This window comes from Falco naumanni, chromosome Z (genome assembly GCF_017639655.2).
Source record: "Falco naumanni isolate bFalNau1 chromosome Z, bFalNau1.pat, whole genome shotgun sequence".
NCBI classification, from domain to species: domain Eukaryota; kingdom Metazoa; phylum Chordata; class Aves; order Falconiformes; family Falconidae; genus Falco; species Falco naumanni.
In genome coordinates this window covers 70,504,857-70,527,378 of record NC_054080.1, presented here as the reverse complement: position 1 = coordinate 70,527,378, position 22,522 = coordinate 70,504,857, and the positions used below count along the sequence as shown (strand labels likewise).

Here is a 22,522-nt window from a genome sequence, read left to right as displayed (position 1 = left end):
AACAGCCATGCATAGCATATCAAGAAAGGAGGAGGGAGTCCAGTGATCTGGGTTGCCCATGCCAAGAATACCAAGAAGCTGACATTACAGCTTTTCTACTCTACTGACCACGCCATCTGCAGTCTGCTCTGTGTCCAGCTGTACAAAGGATATTAACAGTCCAAATTCCCCACCAGCCTTAATTATGGACTTACGGCCAAAGACACATCTGCCTGCTTTTCATTAGTGTCCTTCCCAAATCTGTTTTATATTTTTCTGGATTCAAAGCAAGATTTTCAAAGTCAATTATTTAGCTTGACAGCCTCCAAAACATAGGTTGCATTCTTCCCAGTTACTCTGAAACAGTTACTTCTGGTAGGTTCGCAAAATGGTGGCAAAAGGCAGATGGAAACCATGCAATGATACAAAGTCCTGTGTTCCAAGCAGCCCTAGCATTTCAAGATCTCATCACCATGACCTCTCCCTGACACAACAGTCTCCCATTTTGCCTAAACTTATGCCAAACTTGAAGTGCATTATCCAAAAGGCTATATTATGTTGACACAAATATTTCAAATCCCTGCATCTCCTAGCAAGTCATTAATTCACCTTACTGTTTACCGTTTCACACTGTAGACCCAGTATTTTCATGGTGGATCTATACAGCTAGTCTGTGCAGTCTACATAGCCAACTACTTGTTTAAGGAGTTCCAGGTCTTCTAGACGAAAGCACTGAACATTAAGTACAAAGAAGGAAAAAACAAATTTAAGATTTGCAGCTTTTGAAACATGAGGTGTCATAAGCGCCTGGTTATTTCCATGTTGGCTGGCTGGGTTTAAAAGGAGCTTTTCTGCCCATCTCTGGGCTTCTAAGAGACATTCCCATGACATGGAGCCCAGGACTCTTTTCTCCATAAAATCTTAAGACTCGTGCTTTTGCTAGAAACTTAAATGAAGAGGTGTTTAAAGCACAAAGGTCATGTGTCACCTTTGGAAATGCCACACACTAACATGCTGTAGGTTTTAAAGCTGGAGCAGTAATTTCACAAAACTAGATCTCAATAGAATGTCACCGATACTCACGATTTTTTGCATTCAGGCTGTATTACTGACAGTGATAAAATAACTAAAAGTATGGTGTGAAAAAGTTAAGTTGTATATACTGGCTCATAACACTATGCAGAGACTAGTTTAATTAGGATTTAATGAGCAAGCCCAAAAGAGTTGTCCTGTTGTAAGTGGCAATCTTCTAATGTGATTCCCACCCACTAGATGGCACACTGCACACGCACAGCCCTAACAGCACATGCCAATAATTCCGCAAGTCCCCGACTTTTTTCCCCTTACATGGGCCACAGTAGTGAGCATACTTCATGTGTCTTTCCACAATCTACCAAAAATTAAACACTGTAGAATAAAATATACATATCTGTGTGCATATACGTATGTCTATACAGATATATAGATGTACACTTGATATTAATACTTCATCTGGAGCAGGGGAAGTGTGACGAGGAAGGAGCAGCAGACGAGGAAGGAGCAGCAGACGTAACAGCAGAGACAATGGCAGAGACAAGGCGTGACGAACTGACCACAATCCCCACTCCCCGTCCCGCTGTGGTGCTGAGGCAAAGAACATGGGGAGTAAAGTTAAACCTGGGAAGAAGGGAGGGGTGTGGGGAAGTGTTTTTTTTTAAGATTTAGTTTTATTGCTCATTATTCTACTCCGATTTGATTGGTAATAAACTAAACTCATTTTCCAAGTCGAGTCTGTTTTGCCCATGACGGTAGTCGGTGAGTGATCTGTCCCTGTCCTTACCTTGACCCAGAAGCCTTTGGTTATATCCCCTCTCCCCTGCCCTGCTGAGGATGGGAGTGAGAGAGCAGCTTGGTGGGCACCTGGTGTCCAGACAGGGTCAACCCACCACAGATTACAAGTGCCATCTCTCTTTACTGCACATCTGCACACAGGCAAAACATTGGGATTGCAAAATCATTTTTGAAGAGCACTTACACATTATTCTGCTCAGTATTTTCGATGAAAAGAAATAACCAGCCTCCCAGAGATGCTCCTTACCTGAGGTGTAAGCTCAACTTCAAGCTCACCAGATAAATACTGGCGTTCAAATTCAGCATTCTCTCCAACATACGATGACACCATGCGTTTTATCTGCTTAGTCTGAAGCAGAAGACCAAGTCCAAAATTGTCAACACTGTGTAGAAAAAGCCAGACAATACTCAGCATTTATAACAGTTTTGTTGTATTCAAAGCATTTGATTAACCTTAATGACTTAACAAGATAGAACAAAGTTATATTTCCCCACTTTAGACATAAGGAATTGGGAGACAAAAATCAAATTCCAGCTTTAAAGCGTGAAAACATCAAAGCTACAAGTAAAATTTACAAGTCCAGTGCTCAGACTCATCTCCTCCAAGGCACTGAATACATCCCAAATTCCCTTTGAAAAACATTTCACATGTAACAGATACAAATACCAGCTTAAAAAGTAATTACTTTTTTTATCATATTTGCTCTTTAAAAAGCCTTACTAAAGTCTCACATGGCACAACCTGGCTTTGCGTGAACACAGACTTATTTTTTATTTAAACTCTTGCTCCCCAGGAAAAAGGTAAGGGATTGTTTAGCAGCTCAAGGAGAAAGGCATACTCATATTTATGGAGTTAGTTTGCATGTAAGGTAAGAGAATATTTGGATTTAACTTTTCTTATTACAGTAAAAAATTCAGTTCTTAGTAATTGTCTACTCCAGCAAAAGATTTACTGCAGTCAAGATTTTCTTGTCTGTGTCATAATATCAGCTTAAACTGAATGCCAAAGCTAACATACATTTCTCTTGTGCCAGTGCTTCCACATTATGATATCCTAAAGACATTACTGTCTATTAGTCTTTAGCATTTTTGCAATGTTTTTCACCCTGTATTGTCTACTGATAAGAACATATTTCAAGAGTTCCTGTGACCAAAGGGCTCTGTTAAAAAAAAAAGCTATTTCAATTTGAAAAAAACATAAGGCTAAAAAATAAAAATGGCAATAAATATAGATGTTATTACAAAGGCATGTTTCTTTCACATTTCCAACACATTATGGAGGATGTTGGCAGACTGGTACAGTACGCAAAGCTTCTCCACATGTATGTTGGTGTCTGCAACATATCAGTGGAGAACTCAGATCTTCCACTCCCAGTACAGGAAAGATGCCATGATACAGAAGCACCTCACAAAAAGTGATGTGTATCTGCCACTAGTAGCCTCAATTCAGTATGACTTAATCTACACAATGGCTTGAGACTTCAGGATAAGGAATACTGAAAAATAGTAAAAGAATACTTTAAGAAATTACACCCAGTATTCAGCACGCTGTAATTAACATACCCATGTGCTTACAATATATGCATCCTATTGAAAACACCACCCCTGAAGAAGAGCTCCAAAAAGGTTGTTTGTAGTTTCAAATTCTATTAATTGCTTTAATGAAATACATCTCCTTCTTATACAAACCTCACCCTTCTGGTATTTTTACACCACCATGACTACAACATTGCTTCCTTCTCCAGGTACTGTCAGAAATTAACTATCTTTCCACTAATGACCAGATGGAGAAAGGAATGCATCAGACTGCTTTCCCTCTATTCTCCCTCCTTACACCTTACCCAAATTACCAGTAAGTATATCCCCTAATCCTGGCTTTATAAGCTACAGTGATGCGGGAAAAAATTAATGTAAAGGGGACCTGTATAAGTACTGTAATACAAATCTATACTCCTCATACAAAAAAAAATAAAATCTCAAAACCTATCTTTCTCAAAAAAGGCAAAAAACCCACCCCAACTTAAAAATCAAGATACAATGCTGAGTGAGCTGAGAGGCATTTGTTTTGCGCAATAAATCAGTGTAGATCAGAAGAAAGAATTCACTGAGCTACAACTAAACCTCAATTAATGTCTGTTAGTACTCCACGACTTCAGGATCCATGTCAGACATCTCAGCTGTGACCTCGTAGCATCCTTTCAAAATGCCAGATTCAAAAATTTTACTATTATATAGTATTAATTTTCAAATATAAAAGTGGTAATGATGAACCCATTTTTACAACAGTACCCCTGTCCTCTTGCCTGCCCGCACCAACACCCCAGAGCATGTGCTGCGTGTGAAGGGAAAGGGGCTGAGCAGAGCAGTACCAGCACCAGCTCTTTACCTTCTACCACAACACTCACAACAGCTGCAAGGACAGATGTGCAGTCACAAATACTTCTCAACCGCATGCATAATGAGGACTATTTTAAGGTTAGGACTATTCTAAGAAGATACACACTTCTATGCATACTCAGGCGTTCTGCAAACTGCATGACAGGAAGTGAAACAAGCTTCTCTGACCTGGTTCTCTGAATTTGTTCTATGTTCTCTAGCTGTAAAGAACTTGGTGTATTATAAAAGCTTGCTCCACTCTCCAACTCTGACCTATTAAAAAAAAATCTAACTGATGCAATGTTAGAAGTGTTGCAGTGCCAAAGCCTTGAAAATGAGTGCTGCATGAAAACAACCCATATTCCTAACTCCTCACAGAAAAAAAATCCAGCAGTGTAAAACTAAAAGAAATGGGAATAGAGTAGAAAGAAGAGTCTTGTGGGCAAAGAAATGGATTTTAAAAAAATGAATACAAATATATATGCCTGAATTTCCTGTATAGGATTACTCAAAGCAGGATAATCCCTCCCACAAGAAAGCCATCGAACTGTAACCTCTCATTATAAATGGTAGCAAGGAAATGTAACAGACCAGCCAATATCTGAAGGCAGTTTACTGGGTTTGTAACTAGAGTACTGTGTACCAAAAGTACAGAAGTTGAAAAAACTTGTATGGTGCCTTGTAGTGCAAGAACAACCAGGGGCAGTTTGAACTGCATTCAGATTTCCAGCTAAAATAACCCTTTTTCTGTCCACACACATCTGTTTTCATCTCCCACCAAAAACTCATTTTGAGCACTTCAGCCTATTTTACATTTCCTATGTTTTTTTCTTATATTTGAATGACCTAAGCAACATTTCACACAGCTGTGAAAATGCTGCTTTCACTCCTGTTCTCCCTACCCTTTGCAGGTTTAGGGAAATTACCTTCAATATAACATTCTTCATGGTTATTGTTAGTTATTTGTTCTCCCTTTCCAATTTTGTAGCTTTCTTGGTTGTGTTGTTTTAGTGCAAAAGTTTCCTTGAACTTTTCAGCTTAAATTAGGTTTATGCTGAAAATGTTACCCCTAAAATATCTGTCTTGTGGGCAATGCCCTTCCTATCAAATAGCAACGACAAAAAGATACTTTACTGGGTTCATGGAAAGAATATATCTTGTATATCTATTTTAAAAGCTGGATTCCATCCTTAAAAGATTTAAACAAGGTAAGTGCAATAAAAATGTGTTGTCCTAGATAGGAAAGAAAAAGGCGTGGTGGAAGTCGATGTAGTTGTTACGTGTGTTGTCAGAAGAGTGAAAGTACACCTTAGTGCTAGACACAGAATTCATTCTTTTGCCCTCAAAATTGTTAAAAGACTTCTACAAGTTTCATCATTCTGTATTAGCGTGAAATCTGAATTAACAGATACAGGAAAAGAGATCTAACTTGGTACTCATCAAGAACATAGATGACCCAAATTCCCCATTCTACTGATGCAGACAAGAAAAATTAAGGAGGTCTGCTTGTTTAGCAATACATTCCTTCCTGTTGTTTTGTCCCTCTCAGACTTACAAAACCTTTCTGTGAAAAGTTTGTTTCTGCCCTTTTTAATTAAAAAAAAATAATATCAGCCAAAGATGACTCCCAGGCAGATCTAGCCAACATATCTCAAGTATACTGGAAGTAGTCAAAGGCAACAGGTTGATGTTGCGCTCCAGATAAACGGTAATTTGCAGCTCTAGGAGCTTCCTCTTTGGTGGCTCAAGCAAAACATTCTACAGCACACAGGGATGAAGAGATTACCGAAGTCTCCAAGCTGATAAAAGCTTCAAACACCAACAAGCCCTGCACAGCCTGATGAAGTAAGGAACAGAAATTTGCATTCTTATGCAGAAAAAAAGGAGACTTGGAACGTCACACTACTCTGGCAAAACACATAATATGGCTTTTGAGAGTTTTTTGAGTAAAAGGAGATAATTACACTCTGCTCTATCTCTGCCTTTGTCAAGATGTTTATAGGTATTTAAGAAAAGCGAGGGTGGTCAGGATAGACTGGCTGCCCTTACTGGGAACACTGGAAGCTGATGGTGAGCTGTGTTGACTAGCATGAGAGATTCATTCAACATCTCTTAAAAAGAAGTCTTCCTCTATACTTGTTCAAAGATTCTCCAGGACCTGCACTGCATATTTCTGGGACATCCCACCAAGACCAGAAGTCACTGGTTATGAAAGATTAAGATTAATATTTGAGTTTTGGAGAATTAAAACACATTGGCCAAAGAAGAGCTAACATGACGTCCTAGCCAATCTTTCTCCCCTTGTAATTTGGGGATTGGAAGGATGGGAGGCTAACTACATCACCCCTGAAGGCTATGGACTGAGAAAGAAAAGCATGTAGTAAGAACTCTGGAGTAAGGCTCCACCTCAAGCAGAAGGCAGAGTCTTCTGCAACTTGCTGTTGCTGCAAAGAAGCACATTTATAGTTGGTGCTACTGCTAGATAATGTGTCTTGTAAAGACACTTGCCAGTTTCTGCAGATACATGAGCAGTCTCCCTAGGCATTCAGCAGGTCTGAGTGTTGCACAACTACACATGAAACTTGTAACAGATGGACCTGTTCCAGAGCTAGAAGTCTTCCTGGCAAGAGGTTAGGAGTGGAGAGGGAAACAATTTCCTCTATCTTTCTCCACTTAAAAGAGGCTTCATCTCATCAACTTTTCAGTCCCCAAAAGGATCTGCCCCCAGTTACATGTAGTTATGTCTCCTGATAGGCCCACACTTTGTAGGGATGTCCAGATATGCTCCCCAACTAAAAGGAATGCATCAATCACTACCTTTTTGGCATGTCTTAGTAACAGAGCCTTAAGCTTCTGGGGTCACAAGGATGCCTGACTATGGCATGAAAATTTACCAACATGAAAGAAGGTATGTGGCTGAAGACACCATCTGAGTCCTTAGTGATGTACATTCATAAGTCAGCAAACATAATCATAGAGTATAATTCTAGCAGCACCAAAAAATGATCCTTTATAGCCTTTGTGCAGAAAATAAGTAGATGCCTAATAGATGGTGTTTGCCAGAAGACACCAAACAAAAGTGCAGGCACAAACAAGGGTAAAATAAATATGGATAATCACCCATATAACAGTTCTTGATGACTCATCTTCCCCAGTCTTCTAGCTGGCTCTTAACAGTGAGACTATGTCCCACAATAATCCCCCATGTGTTACACTGGAAGATTACTAAGGAGCGAGCTCAGATGAAATTCTGTCTTTCCTCCTTTTCTGTCCTCCACTTCCAGCAGGATACATGGAATGAGGGCAAGATGAGGAATGGGAGTCAACCGATGAAGAGAAAAACAGATTCAGCTCATAGGAAGGTAAATAAGACAGAGCTATAATGTTTATTTGACCTATTAATGCTTGAGACACTGTCTTTGGCCACCTTTTCTCTTTCCTTTTTCCTAGGGTATTTTCTTATCTGTCCTAATGGTAACTGCTTAATGGAAAGCAGAAAAGAGACAGAAGCTCTATGAGGGAAGGTGACTGAGAAAAGAGGAGGAAAAGTATGGGGTGCTCACATATGTTAAGGCAGTCCCGGTCAGGAGTAGGAAGGGGTAGGACAGAAAACAGGGCAGTAGGTCACAGCCCCCAGAAATCACAGAAAGGTGCTGTCTCACCACCTTTTCACCCCACGGCAAAGGACGAAAGAAACTGCACTGAGTCTCCCCGAGCTCAGCAGCCTGAGACTTCTTCCACTTTGAGAGGAGAAAGAAAGAATACAAGGAAGCCCACAGCTGCCAGGAATCACAAAGCCCTACGTGCAGGTTGGCATGACTGAGCCTTAAACTGCCTCTGCTCCTTCTCTGCAGTGTTTGCACTGCACTCTTCTCCCTCTGCTGCTAAAGCCTTCTTGGGCAACCCTGTCCTCCCTGCTCCAATAACTTCATCTCAACAAACTTCAGCCTCACAGCAAAATGGCAGTATTCTATCGCTGTCATTCTCCTCCAGAAACGATGCTCCACTCCTGTAAGAATGAAGGTGCAATCATATAGGCCAAGCCCATCAAAAAGCTGCAAAGGCAGATAGTTTTTGAAAAGGACAAGTGCTGTACATTGCATGGTTACATCAGTAGCAAGGTCTCCTCTTTCCACATTCCTATTTGCTATGAAATGGCATATTGTGGGGGTTTTAGAACAAATAAAACAATCCTATTCAGAACTTTTATAATTTACCATATTTTTCCTTCAGTGAAGTTATACAGTATAGACTTCATCTGATAAATCATGAATGTGTCATACTTCAAAAGTCTCCTGGCTGAAAGCTAGGTTTAGCTTTTACTGTCACTTTTCTAAAACCAAGTTGACACAGTTCCTCGACCATGCAGAGTTCTATACTTATTTTGTCTTTCTTTGTAATTACAACCACGAAGTTATCACTACAGCTGATTTCTCAGTAGTTCCATGTAGTGCGTAGTTTAGTACAATTTGCCCTGCCAAAATCCCAAATAACCTCCAACTAAAATTAGCAAGATGATCTGGTCAGATTTTCAGGGATTTGCAGTTCACACAGTGTCACCAATTTAACAGCTGTAATAAGGCATGTGATTTTTTACTAAGATTTTTTTACTAAGAACGGAGATGAGTAAACTGCTTCAATTAATCAACTTAACACTGAAAATGTCTTATATACCTTGCCTCATTATTTTGGCGGCTTGCCACGCATGGGATTTTACCTAATTCCGCTCTTCTCTCTCCCCCAAGAGAAATGAGTCATTGGTGACCTTGTATTTTACTTCTGAAAGTACATTTCATTTGGGATGTTTAAACAATTCCTTATGCATATACAAAAACGACACACAATGTAAGCTATTCTGAGCATTACCCTGATCACAACTCTGTGTAATACATGCTTTCTTCCCAGTCCCTTGTGAACTTCTTCAGTTACATTTTAGCTCTCAATCAAGGGATTGTCAAATTCATGCCATTAAAACCACTTGGCACCTTATAATATGTGAATAAACTTCTCACTTTTCCGCAAATTTGGCATGCAACTTCCACCTGACAGTAGCTTTTATATAAGAAATATAAATATATAAAGCACATAACATATATGTATATATGAAAGTAATAAGGGTGGAATTAAGCCATAGGAGTTACATATGCAAGAAAAACAGGGAGTCTGTGGCAAAAATGGCAGACCCATTCTGGTTTTAACCGAAAGACACAATTCAGAGCAGTAACTGAAAAATGAGATAACCTTAAACTTTATCGTATATAACATTTATCAATCCTGCCTTAAATTCAAAGTATTTAGTTGTTAAGAACACAAGAATATCTTTTGTGCTTTAAAACATGGGGTGCAGTAAGTTTACCTTTGCATCTGATGCCATAGAGTAGCACCTTACGTGCAGACTTGGCAACTGCAAATAGCCCATTAGGAAAACCAGGATATTACTTTCAACAGAACTAAGTAACAGTGCACTCATGCATCATGACCAACAGTTCAAATGTTTATCTCAAAGCTATTTTCTCCTTACTAATGTGTAGCATTCTAACATCAAAGAACTTCAAAAAGAGCACAGAGACTAAAAGTTCAAAAAGCTGGTAATGCCTTTTAAGCAGTCGGTCTGAATCTATGATAATCTGACAGTATGCTGTCAATCTCTGTTTAGATGATCACTCAGGTGATTAGTAATTAAGGTATTAACTGTCACTGCTCAGTTTTTACTGTAAGCGAAACCCTACTGTTCAAGACTATCGCATTCAAAAAAACTGCATATTTAAGTCTCAAAAGCAGACAAAGCCCAGATGGAAGTAGCTTATTTGATACAAGTCAAACCACATGCACAGCTACCACAAGTAATGGACTTCATTTTTAGCAAGCATAAATTCAGCCTATTGAGGTGGCAAGAGATAGAATGAAAATGTTGATCTCTTGAAAAGTGTTATTATAGCCAAAATCAGTTATCCATTTCATTACCCAAAATTAATTAAAAATAGTAAGTTGGTGCCCATTTCTTAACCTTTCATTTTAAATATTTGGCTATGCTGACAACAACATAGTTTTTGTTGCAACACAGATCTTGAAACCATAGGTCTGACAGCCTGCGTTAGGGAAGTCTTACCATAAGCTAATCTGAAACATCCAAGTCTACTGTAATTTGAAATCAGTAAGCAATAAGATACCACAAAGTCACAAGCAGATGAAAAAACAGCCATGCAGAGATACTGGATACTAATCACAACTATGTTGAGAATTTACTGAATCAAGGTTTAAAATAAGGACCTCCTGATGTATATGGAACAAACCAAATATAAACAATGAGGCAGCAAAAATTTAATAAAATGGATTTTAGTAGCTTAATGAGATAGAATCCTCTAAATATAAAGGGCTTATAATAACATAGTCTAAAGGACGCATTTGAAATACAAACAACACAAAAATAAGTTACAAGGTAAGGTGTCAGAGGTTGTATTTTAGCAGCACATCCTCCCACCATGGTATCTTTCACTTATCTCCCTGGTTCACAAGCTCCAGTTACCCCTGCAGCAAGTAATGCAAATACCAGAGATACTGGATATTTGTACTGCTTCCCTTTCAAACACTTTGCCTTGTTTGGCTTGGCAAAAGAGTAACTACTCTTAAAGGTGCCATTTCACTAGCTAGGACACAGTACGTGCAGTAGCATAATGCACAGCGACAGTAAATTTAGCAGGATGATGTTTCTAACCAGGGTGCCTAAGAGCACCCCAGACACTAATGTACAACCTGTCCTTGGCAAGCCCTGCAAAGGTCAAAACAAGGACTTAACCTGCCAGCAACTACATGATTTGAACAAGGATTTGCAGAAGGAATCTCCTCCGTATTACACTGCAGAACAGAAAAGTGCTGTGTGAACTTGTGAACATCCTACTCCTTTAAAGCTGTTTCTTGACACTGCCAAGCATTTCTAGGCTTTGCTGAACCTTCTTGCCAGCTAAAAGAGAGTTGGGAAGAGGGCTTCAGGACTTCCTAATTACTGCTTCCTCCTAGATATAAGTGAAGCACTGTCTCCACTGCTGCTATTTTAGTTATAAACAGATAGCTCTGTAACACATTTTGTGGTTCACGTGTACTGAAAGACATGTGACTTAATCCATGTGGCTGCACTGTTCTCCCGAGTAGGCTGGCTGCCTAAGTACTTGGCTCCTTCCCTGCACCAATTTTACAGGTTGCCTGCTAACCCACTGCAGGATGAGAAAACCTAACCACAACCAATTACCTCCTGTTCGCTGGAAGAGCTGGAGAAAACAGCTGCAGTCAGGAAGATGAAACACAGCAGGTCATTGATTGCAACACAAACACTGCAGCAGCACCAAAGCAAAACACACTGAATCCTGAGGCATCTTGGAAAGCGGCAAATTACTCATCCCACAAAGTACCTGACATGTCAAGATTACAGAAACAATTCACCTTTTTGCTGCAGGGTATAGGATTGCTGTGCTACTTTAGTTTTAAAATCCATTTCTTAGTATTGCAATACTTGATAGTATCACAATACTTTTTGCATGGTATTAGAAGATGCTTAAATGGTAACAATCACTGTAATGAGTTTGTTAATGACAACATCTGTACTTCAACCTAGTTCCTTACACCCTACCAAACTATAGCAGCTACATTCCATGTAATAGTAATACAATAAATAAAATCAAAATATGAGATTATATTATTAATTTCATTTCAAAATAATTATACTGTTCAACATGAGAGCAAAAGCAGGATTTTGCAAACCAGATTTTATGAAAAGCCTAGATGCCCTTGGGCATTTTCAAATCATCACACTGTTCTGTGAGAAGCTTACTGGACTTCCATGAATGTTCATGGAAAATTAGTTTCAATAAAAAAGAATTAAATTTTGCTTTCCTGCCAGAAACCAAATGTTTCATATCCAAAGAATTTTCAGGGAAGTTGGCAATATTTCAAGCAAAATTAACTCTTAACCTGTAACACCACCAACTACACGTAGAATACAATACAAAATGTTATCTCCTCCATTCTGTTCCACAATGCTGCTCTCTTCACTCTTCCTCACATTCAAACCTCCCTCCCAGGAACATTTGTACAATCTCTCTACATATATGTGTGTCATTCAGAAATAAGAGTATGAGGAAAGTAAATGATCTCTAAGTGATTGGTCTCTCCATTCAAAATTATTTCTTTTTCTCTCTCCTTTTTATTATCCAGCAGAAATTGTTTCCCACGACTGCGTATGTCAAATACAAATAAAAATCATATCTGTTATCCAATGAATGGGCAATGGCAAGCATGAAGCACTGAAAAAAAATGAAGGTCAACATACTGTAAACTTCAGTCTCGGAAGCCTTATATATATATATATATACATATGTAAACGAAACCTGTGTGTTTTTAGTAGCATTTTGGTTTTAACTTACACTAAATACAGCCGGGTTAAAAACAAAACAGACTGGGTAGCAAATATATGGACAAAGTATATGGGAGCTGTAATGATGCAGCTGAAAACAGCACAAAGCATTATTAGGTAAATCCCATTTAATTCACTTCTTTGGCAAGGCTGAAGGAATTGAAGCAGCAAGGTTTGACACCTATTTTCATTTTGTATGAAGAACAAAGTTCTTTATACACAATCAACCTTCCTGACTCACATAAACTTCTGTCTCTTTTATTCTAATGTAGGTACAGAAGAAAAGTCTGCTAGTGACTGTCCCCTCTGCCCCGCACAGCTCTCGTTCTGAAATTGGATAAAGGTTGAGCTTCTGCAGGACAGATGGGAGACTTCCAACCTATGGGAAGGGCTCATAATTGTAAATGTTAATGATGTTCTGTGAAAACAATACAAAATTCTCATTATTATTTCACGACAAATACAGCATTCAAAAGTAAAAATTCACAGAAAATGTGCTAACACAGATACTATCATGTGCTGAAAGTAAGCAACATTATCTAAAAAACCCCCACAAACAAACAAAAAAGAACAAACTTGAAAGAATGCTCACACTATCTTCCTTAAAAACTGGGCTGTATAACCTCAGTACATCTAGCTATGAGAGGACTCCTCTTTCACGTGACAGTAGAGTTGAGAATAAGCTCCCTAATCAAAGAAGATTTGCTAAAGTAAAATGCCACAAGGAGACATCAGTCTTCCAATATTCTTTAAATCTACATGAACTAGATTACACTGGAATTACTATGTTGCTGAAGGTGACATTTAATAGGATAAGTCACAAGGTTAGGGCCACCTGTAGATGCTAGTCATCCAACAACACTACAAGGAACAGAACACCAGTCTTATTGACCAGGCTACCTTAAAATACAAGTTATTATAAACTGCATGTAAGTATTTTTATTTAATGTCATTTCTATTTTATCAATGCACTTCTATTTTATCAATTCAATTTTTATCAATGCACAACAGAAATGGCTGTGGTTATTCCTCTATATGATGATCGTTAGGTATTGTGGAGTCTACTGCAATTAATAGCTTGTGTAAAAATTAGCCCTAATGAGAAGTTGAGAAATTATATAATATTATAATACTAATTATAATAATTATAATAATGAAAGAATTATCCTCACTGCCAACCCCACATGAATTTCTTAATGGGTAAACACTTTAAAAAGTAAATAAAAAATTTCAAGACCCATTAAAAAGGCTCTCCATTTTTTCATCATAAAAATTCTCCACTGTTGTGTGATCTGGGGTTTGGGGTTTTTTTTCCAACTAACAGAATTACAGCAAGATGGTCAGAAAGCACCAAACTGCAGTTAGAAAAAAAAATAAAAATCCCTATTTTAAACTTCACACACATGCAATAAAATCACTGATACTACATTTAAAGCGTCTAACTCAGAATTTTCAGTTACAGTCAACCAGTTAAATATATATAAATATGCATAACTGCAACTGTTTACAACAGTGACAACTACTCCCAGACAAAGCTGAGTATATGTAGAGTACCATACTTTCTGGGCTTATTCCAAAAATTAGACTTTCAAACAAAGCTGTGTGGTTAATATGAAAACTCTTACTATGAAAAGTAAGACTTTTTCATATATATCAGCCTTTTCACATGAACAGAGTATTTAGTCCGTACTTATTAAACCACCAACATATAAATACCTACCCTGCATTATTACTGACTGCTGTTATTTCCTTCACTCCAGTCTTCAGTAAACCCCCAATGAGGTTTTCAGGAATCCCACACAATCCAAAACCTACATAAAAGAAAATTTAATATGTAACAAGTGTTTGAAAGAACATAGATTAATCAGAAGTCTGAGAACATGCAATGTTTAATCAAAAATCTTTTCTGAGTAGAACAAGCTCCTTAGTTGACTAAATAAACCAACACTTCTGGAAGGAGATGTACCCTAGTACTGGAACCTCCCAGTCACTAGATGCTTCCCAGTTTGAATGAAAGCCACTTAGCCATCAGGGATCTGTTCATACACAAATGGCCTTTGGAGAAGAGCTCCAGGACCTTGGCTCTACTGATGGGTGTCCTAATCACTGTGCTCCTTATTCCTCCTTCTACCACACTAACTTTCAGTTTCTTGCTGCTCACAACAATGTCAAACAGGAGAAGCAAGTTCTCCCATACAGCCTAGCCCATAATAAGATGATAAAAATCTGGGAATCTTAACGCTCTCGGGAAGATGTGTAACTAGAAGCCCAGTAACCCAGATCTCCACCGAGCCTGAGGTGCCTCACACTCCTACATATTATGCAAGAACTCAGTATGCCTAAGATGAAATACCATGCCACATTCAAGGCAGCTAAGTCTCAGGCCAGGCTCTAACTGTACAACTACTACTGTTTTCTTCCCAGCCACTTAGCTTCAGACATTTTGTTCCACCAAAAAAAAAATAAAAAATACAATCATTCTTCCTAGAAGGTATTTTACCTCATTATACATATCCAGTGAGGTTTCCCATGCTTTACATTACATTCCTTACTTCTTCATTACAAAAATCACTCACAACATACTAAATAGAGGCATAACTTTTCTTTCAGTAGATTCAATGACATGAAATTGTGAAAATCATCTAGAATATTCAAAAGCTTGAGTCACAGTGAAAGCCAGTATGACACAACTTCTTAACTTCTGGAAACACTACTATAACTCTTTAGTGTAACGTAGATAAGTATTACCTACACTTCCTACAGCCAGAAACAGATTAGGCGGTTTGTTCAAGGTCACAGAGACCCAGTGACTAGGCAGGTAACAGAATACAAAGAATGCTGCAATCAGAATAATCCATCACATTTTACTTCTTCACCATCTGAAATATCAGTGCTAACTTGAAAAAGACCAAGTGGATTTTCTGCATTCAAACTGTCACAAGTAAGTCTAACACTTCACTAGTGGGGAAAAAATACTCATTATTTTTCTGAGGCTTTTTTCCTGCCCTAGAAACAAACCGGGATTTTCTCCCTGAAGGAGTCTGCCCCTCATTAGCAGGGCAGGAAATCACTTATTTAATATACCCACACAAGCATATGGATTCACTAATTAATATTAAAAGCAACACAGTAAAATGATAAGAAGTATCTCATTAATAGAATGTGATTGCATCCATAAAGAATTTAAATATTTACCACCAACAAGTATAGTTGCCCCATTGGGTATATCTTTTACAGCTTCAACAGGATCAGTGTAAAATTTGCTGTTGTGATGAGAGCTGGTAGAAAAATAGCATCCAGAAATCTGGAACAACATTAAAAGAAACAAATGAATGAATAAAAAGCATTACACAGTAACTTTATAATGAAGACCAACCCTCTGGCTAGATAAGGGCGGAAATATATATATAAAAAAATAATCGCTAATGTAAACACTAAACATTGCTGGTGAGGGAATGGTTCAAATCTCCAAAACAAAGACTCTGTTGTCTGTCTATCCCCCACATCACCCATATTTTATGACATTCATATGTATTAAGAAGGCTCTAGGCTTTATATGAGTTGCATCAATTTGACAATATCCAAACAGTTTTTAAATTTCTGAATTCTATCCTAAACTGTTGATAAATTGTGACTTACTGTGAACAGATTCAGAAATGCAATTCCTCAGCATGAGTTAGAGCAACCCAAAGGCTGCTCTAACCTATATATTGCTACTTGTAGCTTCAAAGATATCCAGACAGTAAACATAACCAGAAATTACTGAAGCAGAGAGCCAAAACCATCACAGAATTTGACTGGAGGCCAAGGAACAACATGAAGTACAGCACTATGCTGGCAGTACAGTAAGCACGGGCTCCCTTGAATGGAGTGCACATTCCCCCAGATTCCTAACGCAGTCTTAGAGTCCTTCGTGTTGTTGAAGAACAGCCCAGAATCAGGGAGCCTCCAACAAACAGATGAAATAGGGAGGGCAAGAGGGTAATCAATACAGTTCCCACACTCAAAATGAAATACCACAGTGCAAAGTCATTACACAGTAACCATCATAACTCATCTGTTATATTCTTAGGTCACAGTTACCTTTTTTTTGTTTGTTTATTTTTTCCCCTTCTTGAAGTATTTCCCACTAATACTACCATGCGATAATAGTAATGAAGTACTGTCAATGCACCAGGAGCAACTGACATTTAAGTCATGACATGGACACAGTCTCCATAAACTGACAGGATTTGGAAGTCAAAATACTATCTATGGTGTTTCCATTTCTAATTTCGTAACAGAAGTGAGAAATTTTAAACTGGGAAAGAGGGAGAAGAATGAATAAATAAATAATAAATAAGTTAATCGACACGTGTTTTAAAGACAATAGCCTAATTCTTCCCTAAAAAAAGTTGCCTTTTTTTTTTTTTTTTGCCTTTATTGCCTTTTACTACCAGGGCAATAATTTTTAGCTCACTCTCAAGATAACACAAACTGCCTTCTTTATATAATTAAGGCTGCAAGAGTTTATACTGAATATTAAGAAAAACTTTCTGAATGAAGACTTATCTCCTTCCCAATGGGAACACTGATGTTCCCCCGCTTTGATGGGCTCAAAAAAAAGAAAAAAAAAAATCAGTACCTGGATCATAAGGAACAGTGAGTGCCAGGTGAGAACAGGTAAAAGACCCTTCCCCATGCTCAATTATACCACAACCGTTTCTTCCAGAAACATTTTTTCATCATTATAGTAAGACTGCCAAGAGTGTCCCTTCTGGGCACACTTGGTAGGCAAGCAACAAAATGACTACAAAGTGATGGCAGGCTTGGGAGCCCTCGTACAACAGGGCTGCAAGCAGGCATGAGGGCCAGGGCCAGAGAGAAGCCAGGCCACTGCCATGTCCCTGTACCCACACACAGGGAAATAAATATTTTAGAGACCACACAGTGCCTTTTCTTTAATCTCCCCGACTACCTGCAACAGTGGGGAACAACAGAGCAGCAGGTACATACACACGCATTCCCAGGTTGGATGCCTCTGATGGGGGGTATCTGCCCTTCTACACCAAATACATTCTTCTCAGTCCCTTTCCCACCCACTCTGCCTTTCGAGCCATGGGCTTTCAGGGAGCAGAGGTGCCAGGGATCACCCACACTCCTCTGCACACCGGGGCAGCAAGCTAAGACCTCAGGAGCTAGCAGCCCAGGCTTAAGAGAGAAGGAACAGGAGGACAGCTAGCTCCTAGGATAATCATCAAAATTGAAGTAAATCTTACAGAAGAGCAAAATGCAACTTAACATAACAAAGACACCAGAAAGAGTAAACGTGGGCATGAACAGGAGAGCAGATGAGCTGTTTCAACTAAAACAAGAAAAGCCACAGAAGCAATTCTGGCTGAAGAGATGAAAAATTAAGTTAGCTCTGGTTACACGTGGGCTGGAAACCCACTGGATCAACCACGTTTGGCAGAAGCTTCACCCCACGAAGAGCAAAGCAAGCGAGCCAGCTGCACAGCCAACACAGGTCTGCCGACAGCCCTACAGGGAGCTGTGCTCACTACCCCGGCCCTCCCTGCGACACCTGCAGCCCACCCCCCGGGCAGGCCGACGCGGTGACACCAAGATGGAAATACACCGTAACACACCGCAATCGCGCTGCGACTTCAAACGCGTGGGAAATAAAACAGCCCACCACATTACACCCCACAGCCAAACCTCCAGGCCGGTCCCCCAGGCTCACGGCATCCCGACCCGCCGCCGGGGCCGGGCCTACCCCGGGGCCACGCTCTGCCTTCCCCCCGCCGCCCGCCTTCCGCAGCGCCCGCGGGCCTCCGGCGGGCCGAAGCCCTCCCGTTCGCAGAAGACAAAGCCCATCACTTGCCGCGGGGGCCACAACACGCTCCCGGGGCTGCGGGCCCCGCGCGCCTCGCCCCCCCGCCGGAGGCGCCCACCCCCAGCGGCGGCGGCCCCTCCGCGGCCGGTACCCAGCCAAGGTCACCGCCGCAGGGGCGGGCGGCGGCGAAGGCCCGGCGGGCAGGGGGGCCGCGGAGGGGGCGCGGCCCGCCGGCGGGGCCCGGCCGCTACAGGGGCAAGCGCGGGCGAGCGGCAGCCCGGCGCTCCGGCTGCCCCCGCCCCTCGCCCTACCTGAGCCCCGGCGCCCCGCGCCCGCGCGGCGGGACGGAGGATCCGGAGGCTGAGCCGCGGCAGGAGGAATTTGTACGCCGCCATCTTCGCGCTGCGCGGCTCCCGAGGAGGGCGGCGGCGGGGCGGCGGGCCGGGCCGAGGCGGTGGCTGCCGCTGTCCAACGCCGGGCGCGGGAAGCGGGAGCGGGCGGGACGGCGGGGCGCGCGGGCGGGGGGCGGGCGAGGGGCTCGGCCCCGACGGCCACTGACGTCGGTCGCGGCCGAGGCGGGGCCGCCGGAGGGACGAGGGGCCGCCCACTGAGGGGAGCCGGCCCGCTCCCCGCCACCGGCGGCGCCCCCCGGGCGGCGGCCCAGGCCGGGCGGCGGGAGAGCTGTCCAGCCGCCCCGCGGCTGCCGAGCGCAGGGAGACCGGCCCGGGCGCTGTCCCACGGCGGCAGGGCCGGGCCGGGGGAAGCCGCCCGCGCTCCCGGAGGCTCGGGGGGGCAGAAGCAGCCCGTGCTCCAGCCCTCTGACAGCCCTTTTGCTCTTAGGAGCCCTCAGGCCCACGGGCAACAGGCGTGGGCAAACCCGCCGCTGCTGCGGTCACTTCAGCTGTAAAGGGCGGGGGGTCCCTGCGTTCCTCCTGACGCTCCACTGCTTCCACAGACGGACAACTCCGATGCACCATCACAGACAGGCATCTCCCCGTGAAGTCAGGGTGGCTTGAATACAATCCTGTCCTTTGTGACCAAGGACTAACAGCACGGGAGCTACAGGAAGGACGGGGGCTTTGAGTGGGGAAGTTTCCAGTGTGCAGCCCTCGGGGTGAGCCCGCTCTGGTAAGCACATGTTCCCTGCAGGGTGCTTGGATGCCATGTTTGGGTGGGAAAATGTTACTGGAATAGATGTATACTTGTTTAAGCAGCCACGTGATGTGAACTGCTGGCATTGCTGCTGCTGCTGCTACAAGGAAAATTCAAAACATGCCTCTGCTGTTACTTACACTTTCTAAAAATACCCCAAATGATCAGTGCATGCCCTAACGATGCCCAATGGAACAGAAGGATTCACAGAAAAATGTGATAAGCTGTTTACATGCAGGAAATGAGAAATTCCCCTCATGCACATGACAGAAGGTCACACTTGCAAGTCCTGCTGCTCCTCGTCTTGCTTCCAGGCTGTCTCCAGGGCAGCTGCTGGCCTCACTGTATGTAGCCATTGTGGTATGAATACACAGCAGGATAATTTACAACGAGGAAGCTACGGTTTTAAGAGCATGCTGCCAGTCTCCAAAGCATTTGTGCACACTCAATTTTATTCAGAGCGCTGGTCCGTGGCCCCTGCCATGCTACCCTTTTTTGCATTTTAAAAGCTGGTGGGACCTGCTGTTACAGTTCACATAACAGACAAATCTTGCAGACGCCAGTGAAGCATGGTGGAGACACCGCTGGTGTCAGGAAGGTTTCAGGTTTGGGGTTTTTTTCCCCCCCTAGGTATTCACCGTATTTGGCTAGAGAGTTAAGTGTGGGGCATTTCCAGGTGTAAGAAGCTACAAATGACAGGGGCTTAGTGAGGTGAAAAAGTAACAGCACAGCTTGTAGTCTTCCAGGGCTAGGCATCAGCAGAAAAGTTTTACCTTTTTTTCAGTTCCATTTGAATTTGGCATGAAAATTCAGTTATTGAGGCATGAAAATCACATATGGAGCCAGAATAAAAGGGAAAGCTCATTAAACTTTGCAGCAGCTGTAATGCACACAGAACACCTAAACTTACCTCCAACATGTTAATAGGCCCCAGTTTTGAAATGAGTGGTTGGTGCTTAAAATACCGAAGTATTTTTCATCTTAATCATTTAAGACCACTTGAAACTCATCTTTGGATAAAGTAGAATTAACCTGATTCCCTTGATATGGGATGGAAAGCCAAAGAAAGTTGAAAGATTATTGCATAGCATCTACATCTTCCTGCAAGAATAGAGTACTACAGGGAAAACAAATAAAGGAAGGATATAAAACTTACAAAGCAGACCTAAAGGCATTAGATAACTAGAAATATATTCCAGCTGAGAACATAAAGATAAGTACAAGCTCCTGTGGTATACATTCAATGATTTTAAGATCAACTCAAAGTGTTTACAGGAAATGTGTTTACCTAGGGAAAGGCAAAAGGGCTGCCACCTGCATCACCAATGGTTACACTAGTAAGCTATGTGAACTTCAATATTCAACTTATTAACAAGGTTCCTGTGAAAGGAAGGTCATTACAAAGAAAAACAGGTATTTACAGGTCTAGTGAAAACTATTTATCTTAGAAATCAGCAGGGATTTGGCAAACACAAGTAAATATAAATACCAAAGGCAAAATTAAATTGGAAAACAACAACCAAAAAAGCCAACAGAAAGTCATCTTCTAGATAGTTATGGAAATGTAAAGCAGATGAGAGAACAACAGAGCCAAGATTTTTAGAGGAAACAACCTGTGGAGCTGTTGAGGAATCCCTTTGCTGACTAACCCTGGCAACATATTCTCTTCACAGTCCTAAGCTTAAAATCAAAGGGGATATCAAAATATGAAAGCAACCTGAAGCTACATAATAAGGAAGAATCAACAACCCTTTGACAAGAATGGTTCTTTATCCTTGAAGGACCTCTTCAGCAGGCAATAGAAAGTTCACAAATATTTTTGTTACGACGAGTATCATAGCAGAACACAGGAGCTCACCTAATTAAGAAAATAAAAAAAAAAAACAACTTAATTGGTTAAGGAGGTTGATATCATGGAAAAAAAATCTCAGGTGGTTTTGTTTGTCTCATGCTAGTCCAGTAACGTCTCATTTTTTTAGGCAGAATGCCCTGCTTTCATAAAAACAATACAAAAGTTCCTTTATCATGTCAGACTATCGTATCATTATTACAAGCAACCTTGAAGAACTTAGGAGAAGTCACTGAATATTTTATACTTGGTCAAAAATGGAAAATTCAAGTTACCACAGTAAGTTACTCACTTACTAACCTTGACAGCACTAAGAAACAGCCACTGAAATACCAGCAGTTAAGTCAATTGTTGAGTGGTTGCTTCAGTTCGGTACTACTAAAAATAGAAAACTATAAACTTTCTGACCACTGTAACTGCTGCACCTCAATTTGAAACCACAGTACTTACAAGGTATAATTATACAATACTTAAAACTAAGGTGTCATTTTTGTTTAAATAGAACCACAAAGTCTGTTACTCACATGATCCTTGGCACTTCTATTCATGTTCATATATTGCATGTATAGTAACTGTCATCAACACTGTCTAAATTAGTTTAGTGTAATAACCTTCAACAGTGACAGTCTGTACATCTACTAGTTCTGGAGAAAGGATAAGTGAGTTATCATTCCTTTACAGCAGGACAGAGGGAAAACCAAAATACCTATTCAGCAAGTATTTGCAGATACCAGCTACACAAGTTCCTTATGTTTGTGTCTCGCTATTTATAGAGGCTGGTTTAAATTCTTATTCAGAAAAACCTACTAATCTCCTGCTCCTCCTTTTTGCCAGGATTCTTTTGCTGCAAGAATGTGACAGAACAGGGAAGTCTTCTACCCTCCACCCCCCACCCCCATCCAAGCTGAAAGAACTGGGTTATTTTACACTCCACACTGATAGTGTTGTAAAAGAGTAAAAGTAAACATAACAAAAGGGGCTATAGAACAATAAACAGGAATCCTGAGCAGCTGTCACACATTGCAAGTCAGTTCATGTTTGGTAGCACTACTGTAACAGGTTTTTCCAGGTTCTGTAATGCAACGTTACATTAATAAGCTGCACAGGGTACTTT

At 41.1% G+C, this 22,522-nt stretch overlaps 1 protein-coding gene across 1 annotated transcript in view; it reads right to left on the bottom strand.

Annotated features, from left to right (window-relative positions):
• Positions 1 to 18,929, bottom strand: part of OXCT1 (3-oxoacid CoA-transferase 1) — an 85,922-nt gene extending 66,993 nt beyond the window's left edge. Inside the window, exons 1-4 of the mRNA XM_040580011.1 lie at positions 18,719 to 18,929; positions 15,788 to 15,896; positions 14,313 to 14,403; positions 2,057 to 2,192 (exon numbers count right to left, since the gene is read on the bottom strand). Coding sequence (XP_040435945.1) covers positions 2,057 to 2,192; positions 14,313 to 14,403; positions 15,788 to 15,896; positions 18,719 to 18,802 — 420 coding nt within the window. The 5' untranslated portion in view covers positions 18,803 to 18,929. The remainder of the gene's footprint in view (positions 1 to 2,056; positions 2,193 to 14,312; positions 14,404 to 15,787; positions 15,897 to 18,718) is intronic.
• Between the last annotated feature and the right edge of the window lie 3,593 nt (positions 18,930 to 22,522).